This window comes from Callospermophilus lateralis, chromosome 2, assembly GCF_048772815.1.
Source record: "Callospermophilus lateralis isolate mCalLat2 chromosome 2, mCalLat2.hap1, whole genome shotgun sequence".
NCBI lineage: Eukaryota > Metazoa > Chordata > Mammalia > Rodentia > Sciuridae > Callospermophilus > Callospermophilus lateralis.
The window spans coordinates 123,873,552-123,885,775 of record NC_135306.1 but is presented as its reverse complement, the minus strand read 5'-3'; the positions used below and the strand labels follow the sequence as shown (position 1 = coordinate 123,885,775).

Sequence of the window (12,224 nt, the reverse complement as noted above, 5' to 3'; positions counted from 1 at the left end):
GGAACTTTCTGATTCTCCTCCCAGGTGTGTGAAAGGATATCATTTCCCCATCCTTGGCATTAGATTAGGCAATGTAATTTTCTTTGGCCAGGAAAATGTGAACAGAATAATGTCTGTTATCTCCACATAGAGCTTTAGGAGTCGGTGTGAGAAGTATCAGTAACTCCCTGTGTCACCGTGAAGGGCAGAGCTCAAGGTGGTGGTCTTTTACTAGCCTGGATCTTAAAGTGAGGGTGACTTAAAGACCCAAGTAGAACACCATGATGCACTTTCAGTGGAAAGACACTGACTGACAATTGGGGATTGCCACAGCACAGCCTGACCTCAACTTAGTGACACTTGATTTTATAACAATCAGTCCTGAACCATATTCTTTTATCCCTGCAGTATCCCATATAACTTTATCTATTCCCAGGACTTGTGTGAAGCCACCAAACTGCCAGTTATATTTACTTTTTTTTTTTTGAGCTTCAGATTCCCTTAGCTATTGCCTTTTAATGACTTTACTTGGTTATCTTACAGAAATTATAAATCTAACAATGACATGATTCTTCCTGACTCTTAACTTTCTCCCACAAAATTATTTCTCTTCAGGTCTTCCCCTAACTCTGTTGAAATCACTGCCATCCAAGAAGTTGTTCAAGCCAGAAGTTTAAGGAGTATTCTTAGCAACTTATTTTTCCTAATAACTGTTTATCTAATCCACCATTAAATCTGAATAATGATAAAATATAACTCAAATCCAGTAATCTCTCTAAGTCTTCCCTGAGATCCATCATCTGTAATAGGCTTTTAGCCTGGGTTCTAGTTTTCATCACTGCTTTCTTCCAATTCCCTCCAGCTAATCACTCAGAATATAAGATGGATTGTGTCACTTTGCATTAAAAATAGAATATATCTTTAATATGTCTGAAAGACTCCTGCTGATTTGATTCTGCTTGCCTAACATCATCTTCCTTTCCAACACATCTCCCTTCAAGACTCTAATCAGGTACTTATCTTCATTCTGCTTCTTGAATATGCCAAGATTTTTTTCACCACTAGACCTCAACACTAATTTTTCATTTTCTTTTCTTAGAATGGTCTATCTCCTTCTACTCATCCACCTTGCTAATTGAATTTTGATGATTTTTTTTTTTTAAAATTACTGCTCCAGAGAAACCTTTTCTAACCCAAAAATCTTTAACAGGTAACTCTTCCTCCAACATTATTCTCCCTTTACATTTTGTCATTTTAAAAATAATACTTATCTCATTTGTTGTTATATGGTAATCTGTATTCATTTATTTGATTTCTTTCTCCCACTAGCTAAAAAATCAATCAGGTTGGGTTATATGTGTTTTCCTTACTATTCTATACCTTGATGTGTGGTAGTGCCTGGTATTTAGGTGAATCAATGAAAGACTGAACAAGTTTCTATGTTGTAATTGGTGTGGTTTACGGCATATGACTTAGTGGTAACAAATCTGTCAGATGATTGGCATGTACACCCAAACTCTTATCATACAGGGTTTTCCAAACACATAATGGCAACAAGAGAATATTTTAATGAGAAGGTAAAGATGTTAAGAGAATTTTGGTCTCTAGGACGGCAGAGGATTTTGCTGAAGAAATATTTGGAATGAAACAGAGGTCACTGAGCTCCAAACAAGTTGTCTCCCCACCTGTAAAAGTATAATGTGCACTAGATACCAGAGTCCCAGGCTCCAGCATTCTAAAATGTCACTTCCTAAGATTGCCAAGAACCATTGCCATAGGACCACTATTGACCTGCTTCCTTTTTTTAGATGTTTACAGCACATTTAAAACATCCGAATTGGTGCAGAGAACAGGAGATTTTTTTGTGATGTTCATGGAACCCACCCATGGAATGTAGGATCCTAACATACCTATTGGCAGAACATCTGTCAAATCTCAGTCCACAATATAAATTTTGAACATGAATTACTCCAGAAAGCAAGGAACAGAACAAAAATTAAAATCTTTATTAAATAATAAATAAAATAACCACAAGATACACCCTCTCACTTATTGCACATGAGCATTTCTCACTTCTGTGCAATGTAATTCAAGAGCAAGTGAAGAAATTCAGACAATGCTCCATGACCACAAAGATGTCTGCGAAGTTCATCTTTGGCCACAGCACATACAGGAATAATCAATCTTTCTAACTCACAATAAATTAGATGAGCAATTATTAAATTAATTCAAAAATTTCACATTGTCTTCCCCTGATCTTTCTTAACAACGTAGCCGGCTGTTACTCTTCAGTATACGTGTCACTGTCTTGGCATTTGGGTCAAACTCGAACTGTAATGATCCACTAAAGAAATAGAAAAACCCTGAAAACATAGATGAAGAAAATGATGAGACGTTCTTTAAATTAATCAGTTTCACAACCTGTATAACTTAAAATAAGAGTGAGCGATAATGGATGACATTTATTAAGAAGTTCTCTGTTCCTGGCATTATGTTGCATGCTTTACATGTTTTATCTCATCCATCCTTGTTAAAAACCAAACAACAACAACAAAAGGTAAGGTGTTATTATTGAGGACGAAACTGAAAATTAGGAAGGCTTTGTATTTTTCCAAAGGTAATATCTCTAATGAAAGATTGAAGGATGATTCCCTCTCCTCTGACTCCAAAGCCAGTGCTCTAAACATTGCATTATGTTGTCTTTAAATGGGATTTTATGGTTTTTCAAAACTTTTATCTGCTCCTCTTTCTTCCCAACCTCTCCTCCCTCCGGTAGGTCAGAAATCACAGAATGGGAGGCAATTGAATCTAAGAGAATCTGACTAATGGTAAAATATGCCAGAGGTTCATTTTCCACTTTGTATACATTATGGTGAAGTTGTTTGAATAACAAGGTCATCAGCCTCATGAGCATTATAGCTGACAGATCAGTGTCAAGCCCTGATAGCTCCCTCCAAAATCTGAGCAAGCAAGTAAAAGTTTTGCTTCAGAGTAAGCAAGCACAAGTTTTGCTTTGCCCTCTACCCTTTATCGGGAGTCAAATTTTGTCTATTTTGAGTAGATGGGAAGACAATTATTTACTTACAAAAAAAACCAATGTAAACAATTGCAGATTGCAACAAAAGTCCAGTAGAGGCCTCTTAAGGAAGGATAGGATTGAAGGGACAGCAGAATGAAATAGGGGAGAAAAATAACCAGTCATCAGTAAATCTGGCTCACATTTGGTGGTATATTAATCCCAACACAGGGATCTGAAAGATACTGGCTTCAGCATAAGGATGTATCCTTGATTTTGTATGCAGGCATGAAACAGAGACTAGAGGTTATTCAAGGAAAAACAAAATATAAAACCAATCTGTGCAAGTTGAAAAGTTAAAAATTCTAGGAGTAAAAAGAGCAAAAAGAGTAGAAGACTGAATGATTTAAAAATTGCTTTGAATCTTCATTTTTTTGTGATGTTTTAGCAACTTTATGTAGGTACCATTTACATAACATAAAATCTACCAATTTTAAGTGTACTGTTTAATAAGTGTCATACAAATATTTGTACACAAATATTCACAGTAGCATTTTCTATAAATGGACAAAGAGTCAAAACAGTCCAAAATATACTTTAAAACTTCATTTTGATGCCATATAATGCCCCAAAGTACCCCACTGGCAATAACATGAGAATCCTCTTACCAGATTCCTGTAGTACAGCATCAACCTTTGTTTTCACTCCTGGAAAGTCATCAGCTATTCTTCTAGGGAAGCCTTTCTCCATGGACTGGCTCTTTTCATCAAATCTGCACCAAAGAAAAGAAATTCAGCTGATTGTTGTATAGAAGTCCTGTTACACAATAGTATGAAGTTATGTCAATGTTCTAGAGTAGAATTATAGATACTTCTCCACTTGTGCAAAGAGGTGTTAAATATTTTGAAGGCTATCATAATGTCATTTCTGGGCTTATAAACTCATCATATAAAAGAATATTTTCTCCAGAAACAGGGTCACAATGCTACAGAGGTTTTATGTATGTATGTATATATGTATCTATCTAAAGTCAATTTTCTAAGCTTGGACACATAGAACCCAAGTATCTACCTGCCACAAATTTATGAGGACTACATGTACATAAGATGCAAAGTGAATTAAATCATTTGGTTAAAAAACAAACTCTGGTCATCTATCACACAGGGACCCTGGAGACCTTGGCTTTGTAGCTTGCAATACCTGGATTTTCCAAGGCAGTCACATGGTGACTGGTAATAGGTTGAGAAGTAAATGTGCCTTTGGACCTCAGTGGGCCTCTCCTGATGTCTTTTGTTGTCTGAATATGTAGACAGTGATTGCCATTTTCAAAGCTCTTTGCACCTGGAAAGTTGCAAAGACTAAACTTCTTCCTCATAATCACAAAAATTGAAATTCGAGAGAGAGAGAGTGGGGTGCATGAGAATCCTTAAATAAAGAAAATAATTTCCCTCCAAAGTTCTTCCTATTGCACCTTACCTCCAATATTTGTCTTCTACAAAGAAGTATGTTTTCTTTTTTTCCTTATCATAAACAGCTGCATCTATTTTCTCTATGGTTGGAGGAAATCCAAGAATGTGGATGACTTTTGGGTAACCTGCTTGTACCTCACTTCCTCTGACTGCCCAGAACTTATTTCCTGTTGAAAAACATTGCTGCATTAAGAGAAGGTCCTGGTTTTAATGCCAGCTACTAACCCGAGGTCTAGATGCTGGCATATTGAATAAAAATTTCCTGAATGAGTGAATGAATGAACAAATAAATTAGTAAAGAACTCTGATTCAGTACTCAATTGCTGATGAATTTTTAATCAACATTTCTAACCTAGACCTCCCTCCCAAATGTCATATCAGTAGATAAGTTGCTTTTTGGACACTTCCTCTTAGGTAGTTCAAAATTGTCAAGTCTAATTTGTGTTTCTTCTGAATATTCTAGAAATCCACTCAAATTCAAATGAATTGGGCCAATGGATTCCAATTAATCCCTCCACATTTATTTTATTATCCTAGCCCATCCTAAGCCTGAATTCCTTCCTCACAACAAATAAGTTATGAGCCAAGGGGAAAAAATGGAAATAAAAAACTTAAAAGGGAACAAAGTGCCTTATGATACCACATATCAAAGTTTGTGGGATGAAGAATAAAAAAGAGGATACTTACAGGCATAAATGCTTATATTAGAAAAGAAAATATGTTGCAGTCAAAAAGATAAGTCAAACTTAAGAGGTTATAAAACAAAAGTGAAATAAATTCAAAGAAAAAATAAAGGCATAATAAGGATTAAAAAATTAAACACATAGAAAATAAAAATGCATTAGAGGATCTACAAAGAACTTAATTCCCTGAGAAGACCAGTAGAATTATTGTGTCCTATGAAATTGATGAAGAAAAGTAGAAGTCAAAAAGAGTCAATATGAGAAACAAACAAACAAAAAAAGATAACTTCAGCAATAATTTATTGCAACAAAATAATGTTCTGAAAACTTTATATCAATTGATTTGAAAACAAGTTGGCAATTTCCTACAAAAACATGTTAATAAAACTAACTCAAAAAGTAATAGAAGCTCAAATAAAATGTAATACAGGGGAATTGCACCATAAATCTAGTCTAAATCTAACAAAGCAGCCACTGAGCCTAGAAAGTTCCACTGACCTATCCCTGCCCTCATTTTACAGTATTTAACCTACTGAGCCTTGTATCCCAGAGCTATTCTCATCTTATTATCCTTTAGGAGCATCCTGGCTATTCTTGGCCTTTGCTCTTTCATAAAAATCATGGAATCAAGTTTTCAAATTCCATGAAAGATATTTTGACATTTGAATTGATAATGTTATTTATCTGTAGATAAATTGGCATTTTGAACTCATTGATTTTTTTTCTGTCCATGGATATGAGATATCATGTATTTATTCAGGAAGCTTCATTGAATGTTTTAAAGTAAAGCTTATGATGTTCTTTGTACACATCTTTAAAAATCATTGACACTAGGTCTTGCAGTAATAGATCATCTAAAATGTAATAAAATGGAGTGAACAAGTTAAAAATTCTTGTACAATACTTGCCTTTAAAAATAAAGACAATGTCCTTGCTACTATCTTCATATGCAGCATCCAAGTCTGATGGAAGAGAGGGCCAAAATGCAGAAATCAAATGCAATTCAGGTTGAAAGCTCCAGGGGGATTTGCGCCATAAATATCTGCAATACATAAAAATGATTTACAATTGTATTTCTTCATTAAATAACAAATATGTAGAAATAGACATAAAAGTAAAAGAAACATAGTCTTCTTTACTTCCAATCAGTGCTAATTAATCCTTCTGCAGAAGCCTAGATTGGATCTTACTACATGGGATTCTGGGATAATGAAATTTACTGCATGTCTATTAACCAGTGCCAATATGATAATTTAGCTTGATTTCATTATAAATGTCTGTAGAATGTTGTGTATATTATTTACCCATTAATATTTTTTCAAAAATTATTATATACCTCTTTATACTTGTAATTTTATTTTTATTCATTTAAAAATTTTTGGTACTGGGGATTGAACTCAGGGGCACTTAACCACTGAGCCATGTCCCTAGCTCTTTCTTTTTTTAAAATTTTTATTTTGAGACAGGGTTTCACTAAGTTGCTTAGGGCCTTGCTAAATTGCTGAGGCTGGCTTTGAACTTGCGATCCTCCTGTCTCAGCCTCCCAGGTTGCTGGTATTACAGGCATGCAACCATCACACTTGGCCCTCTTTATGCTTGTATATGAATAGAACATCTTAGTAAAGAAATGAAGAAAATTGGTAGCAGTGGTTGCACATAGGAAGGAACTAGAGAACTATAAGTCAGAGATGGTGGGATTTTTCTTATACCCCTGTGTCTTTGGGTACTATTTAAATATTATGCGTAAGCCCATATTGCTCTTTCCAAAATTGGTTAATTGAAATAGTATAATTTTAAAGATGAAGATACTGCTCTGCTTTTAAAGGTACACCAGTACTTTTTTGAAGAAGTCCTATAACTTGTGATATTTTAAAAGTAAACAAACAGGTAAAACCCCCTATCTTCATGGAGTATACATTCCAGTTACCAAGAATCATCCCTTGTAAGTCTGTAAAGAAATGACCTGGACAATTCTTTGGAGATGTTAAAAATTCAAAAAGAGCCAGATTTGAATGTTTTCAAATCTATAGGAAATTTTTCATTTAAAAATCTCAACCAGGTTTCTGTTTGTTTTCCTTTTTAGGCATTGTATAGCAAAAGGATAGAGAGAAAGATCAATTTTCCAGCCTGACCTGTCTTTAAAGAATAGGATTTCTCCCCTGAGGGTGCTGACTGCATCAAAGGACAAAGCAGGATCGCACATGGCTGGTGTCCCAGGTTCTGGTGGGCTAGACTGGGTGGATACCACGGAGTTCTGAAAGGTTTCAGGGGCAGGTCCTGAAGGAAAGAGTTGGGGAAGCAGACGTGAGGGGAAAGGTGATGCATCTGTGGACTTAGATGCTTTGCCAACATCCTCAAGGTGCTGTGAGCTGAATCACCAATACTCAAGTGGCATCATCGCAAAGCTTCAATGCCTGTTTTGACCAGCATCACTCACCATAGAGGGACTGAATGCCATCCACATCATCTTGAGAAAGGCGGAAGTGGTCCAGGTTTCGGTTGGGTTTGTAGACTGCATACATCAAGGCTTCAGGGTTGGCCGAATGAAAGAGACCCAGGGAGTGGCCAAGTTCATGAGCAGCAACCAGGAATAAATTGGTCCCTATTGGTAAAACCATAAATCTTCAGAGTCTGACATTGATTTATTCCATAAATATGCATTCAGAACACATGCCAGCTATACAGTTCATTCTTGTCTGTCCCTTGTTTATGGACAAGTTTGTTGATTGGTATGTTCCATACTTCATAGAGATTCATGTGTGTTTCAAGGTTAACAAGTCAATATATGGGAGAGTTTTTCACTATAGACCGCCTTAGTTCCTTTTTGGGGCAGGAAAACTAGGTCACTTTTCCTATACTAATAGTGATAAACATTATTTCCAAAAGGTATTTCTTTCGAGACACCAAGATTGATTTTCGTTGTCTAAAAATAAAGTTAGTCATTTTTCAGATTTAGTAACATGTACCAGTTTCAGCCTTAGTTTAAATTAATCACAGAGAATTTTATTTACATATTCCTCAAAGTATAAAACTAAGATATTTCCTACGGGGATTTAGCTTGATTTGTTCTTCTCCCTCTTCATCATAGTCAAATAATTTTTGATTATCAAAAATCTTCCCAGTAATAGGTGCCATTGGATGTGCAAACTTTTTAGTTTAAAATAGAAACTTGACAACAAATCCCATTAGTATGTACAATTATAATGCCCCACTAAAATATGGAAGAAAAAAAATAAAATATCTGTATCAAAAATTATCAGAACTGAAAAACAATAGACACGTTCACAATTGTGTTTGGACATTTCTCTCAGCAAATAAATAGAACAAATAGAAAATTAGAATACTTTGGACATGGAAAACACTAAAATAAATAACAGAAACATGCCCAATACCAGTTTTCTGTAGCACAAACACAGCTGGATTCTACTTTTCTTTAGATTATAAAAAGAGTTTAATTAATAGTACAAATGACTTCACCAAAGGCCTGAACAGTTATGCAGAAATGAATAATCATTCAAACTAGATCTTTTCATGTGGCACAAAGTTCAGATCTATCTACTCAGCAGAGATGCTCTTTGCATTTGCTTTGAAGATCTCACCCAATCTCAGAAATCGTAATTGTTTCAACTATCTGTTTCCAAATTTCGGAAGCCAAGTTAATTTTTGCCATCATATTTAGATTTAGTAAAGTCTTTCAGAACCAATTTGGGGGAAAAAAGAAAAAAAAAAGCTCCCAAGCTAGCAGCAGGATGTACCATGTAAACAGATAAACTAGAGATTTACTCACTCCTAGCGCTTTCTCCAGATCTTTACTTTTAGAAGGAGGCAAATGAGAAGAAAGAAAAGAAAAAAAAAAAAAAAAAAACTCAAGGGCACATTTTAGAGTCAGAACAGACTCAATGGAATTCATTGCCCAGTAATCCTTCATAATTCAAGTGATGAAAAACAATTAAAAATGCCAGTCCTAAAACCGTCACAAGATCTTGAGTTGTGGAAATAGATCAAATGGTGCTTATTGCATTGTATATAGCGAGGGCAAAGAAGGAAATGCACACATTTTATAAAATTCTTCAGCTGGGTGCAGTGGCACACCCCTGTAATCCCAGCGGCTCTGGAGTCTGAGACAGGAGATTTGCGAGTTCAAAGCCAGCCTCAGCAATGGCGAGGTGCTAAGCAACTCAGTGAGACCCTGTCTCTAAATAAAATTCAATTTTATTAGGCTGGGGATGTGGCTTAGTTGTAAAGTGCCCCTGAGTTCAATCTCCAGTACTCCACCCTCCCTACAAAATTTCTTCAAAAATGATTAAATGAAGATAGGTACTTCTAGTTACCACTCAGTTAATAAGAAATCTCAGTTATCAGTCTATTCCACTTACTGCTCACTCTGTACAAATTATTCTTAAGTAGTTCAACATTTTTTGTGAAATTACCCTCAGGGACTTATGACCCACCTGATGCATCCTCCGTCCACTTTTCATCATCGTCAAAGTGAACATCTCCAGAAAGTCCAGACCCAGGTGGATAGGCATGAGCCAAACTTTGTCCTGGTCCATCAAAAGGTTCAAAGTCTCCATGTGCTGGTGGAAAAACAATTAATGTAAATATGAGTATTCAGATTTTTAAAAAATTCATTTTAGTAAGAGAATACCAATGCAATGATCTGAATGTTAGTGTCTCCTCAAAATCCATATGTTGAAACAATTTCTGGTATGAAAATATTAAAAATGGGCCCTTTAGGAAGTAATTTGGTCTTGAGAGTTTAATGAATGGGATTAGTGTCCCCTATAAAAGAGGCTGGAGGAAGACTCTTGGCCCCTTCCACCAAGTGGGAACACAGAATAGACCCTCATCAGACACACCATCTGCTGGCAACTTGATCTTGGCTTTCTCAGCCTCCAGAACGCTAAACAATAAATTTCTGTTGTTTATAAATTACCCAGCCAAATGTATTGTTTTTTTAGCCTGAACTGATCATAACACGAGATGAATTGGTATTTTATTTCATTACCTCCAACTGCAAATGAGATCATTATGTCAGCCTCTCCTTCATGCATCCTGGAGAATGTGAGTGGAGTCACCTCCTCCCAGACTTTCAGAGCTTTCTCAATGGCAGAATCAACAGCATCTCTTGGCAAATCCGGTGTGTAATTCACGATTCTGGATGAGAAAATGTGAAGAAAGTAACGTAATGTTTTCTCCTGGGATACAGCCAATCAAATTTCAATAACATGTGAGGACCTCTTTGGACCCATTACCTGTAAGTCAGGTGGTTCTTCCTCCACTTTGGCTTGCCAGGAAATTTACTGAAGTGACCAACGTCAGGGACTCCACATCTGGGCTTGTTGATCACTTCCAATGTGTTAGAGTCCAGCTTTCCTGTCACTTCCAGTCCAAGGAACTTCTGCATTTCTCGGATTTTTTTAACAACAGGACTACTGTCCTTTCTTCTAACAAATTGTTTCCCATCATTTGCAAGGTTGTAATATTTTTCTAGGTATTGCTAGTGGAACAATAAATACAGTTCTTAAGTCATTCATGTCACTTTTTAGCCATTTACTTAAATTTCAAAAACATTTTAATTATTTCCCTGTTTATTGAAACAAAAGTATCACATTTGATTTGATAGTTCATTGAGATGCCTTATTTTATTATTTCATTGTAATTTAATTTCCTAGCCAAGTGAGGAAATTGACATACTTGTGTAAATACTTTGAATGAAATATCTAATTTTTTTCCACTTGACATTGCTAATGTAGACCTGGCTCAAGACTGAAGTGAGAGACATTCTTTCGTCCACACACAGCAAATAAGAATTAAAGTACTATTACCTGATATTATTTAAAGACCAAAATTAGCATGTTCTCCCTCCTCAATTATTTTAACATAGCCCCAAAGTTGCTACCACTATTCTGTTCCTGAGTAATTATTCCCACTTTCTGTGCCTTTCTTTCCCTCTCTGTTAAAATGAAACCACTCTTCACCTGCAGTGCTTTGACATTTTCTGATGCTAATTTTTTCCCCAACACAATAACTTCCAATCAAGTCATGCTGCTTTTGAAAGATCAAGCAGGCATACATGTTTCTCCACGTGGGCTGGCCCGTAGCTGCAGTGGATGCCACCTTTAATTACCTGGACAAGATCCATGTTTGAATCCTCTTCCTTCATTACCCCATTCAGAGGATAAGCTGAGCAGACTGGCAGACACAACAGCACAAGGAAGGCTAGATGCTTCATCCTGACTGCCTTCACCTGAAGAAAGCTCCTACTGGCTTCTATCTCTACCTTTCAGTGGCTACCGTTTTATAGGGAAACAATGTTTAGATCACCAATAGCATGATTCATATTTGTGGTTTTTTAATCTGAATGACACCAAAAATATTCACAAAAATTCAATGTGAGTACGATATAGCCTACATCAGTAATTTCCCTCCACCGAATAAACTTGAAAACATGACTAATTTCCAGGAAGTGGTTTCTGTGTTTGTAAAGAAGAAAAAGAACTGGGTGGATAATTCATAATTGTTTATTTTTTGGGAGATTGCTGACGAGCCTGATAAAATCTCAAATATTTAGATATTTTAAAATCAGTGCAATTTCCTTAAAAAGGCTATATTTTAATCTCAAATATAAGCAGGCAAGGAATAAATAGACGAAATTCCAAATACAACTGTGGCCTAAATGTGGGGCTTACTATCTAGGGAAACATAATGACAGATATCTCATTTCCAGAATCCTTGTTTTTAATGAGTATCACAGATTTTCAGAAGTATACGCTGGACCTGGAGTAGGAGGACTGTGAGAAGGAGCTGAGCATGAACAGGAGAACCTGTAGGGGAAGGAGGACACAAAGGAGAGAACTTTTGGTGTTCACTCATTCTCCATTCCAGAATGAATGATATGGACACAGTAACTGCTTCGTAAGACTTAATAAGTTGAGATATATTAAATTGCACATTTGACTAAAATGTTCCTTCTAGCTTCCTTCTCTTCTTAGCTTTTCAAATTATTTTTATCCTTTTTTCCTTCTCCCAAGGTACAAAGGAAGAGATGGATTGAAATTTGTTATAGAGAATGAT

General features: G+C 35.9%; 1 protein-coding gene across 1 annotated transcript; it reads right to left on the bottom strand.

The window, feature by feature from the left end:
- Nucleotides 1-2,241: 2,241 nt before the first annotated feature.
- On the bottom strand, nt 2,242-11,382 carry Mmp10 (matrix metallopeptidase 10). Its single transcript, XM_076843834.1, has 10 exons — nt 11,278-11,382; nt 10,403-10,647; nt 10,156-10,304; nt 9,599-9,724; nt 7,585-7,749; nt 7,280-7,424; nt 6,056-6,189; nt 4,472-4,631; nt 3,664-3,767; nt 2,242-2,342 (listed from the first exon to the last, which is right to left on the bottom strand). The coding sequence occupies exons 1-10, from the start codon at nt 11,380-11,382 to the stop codon at nt 2,242-2,244; spliced, it is 1,434 nt and encodes a 477-aa protein (XP_076699949.1).
- Between the last annotated feature and the right edge of the window lie 842 nt (nt 11,383-12,224).

Bases quoted from the DNA above. Each gene is read 5' to 3' on its own strand.
- Mmp10 (XM_076843834.1), bottom strand. From the start codon at position 11,382: ATGAAGCATCTAGCCTTCCTTGTGCTGTTGTGTCTGCCAGTCTGCTCA. The intron at 10,305-10,402 runs GTAATGGGTCCA...TTTCTCATCCAG, and splicing joins AAGAACCACCTGACTTACAG to AATCGTGAATTACACACCGG. The intron at 7,425-7,584 runs GTGAGTGATGCT...TCTTTCCTTCAG, and splicing joins TGGCATTCAGTCCCTCTATG to GACCTGCCCCTGAAACCTTT.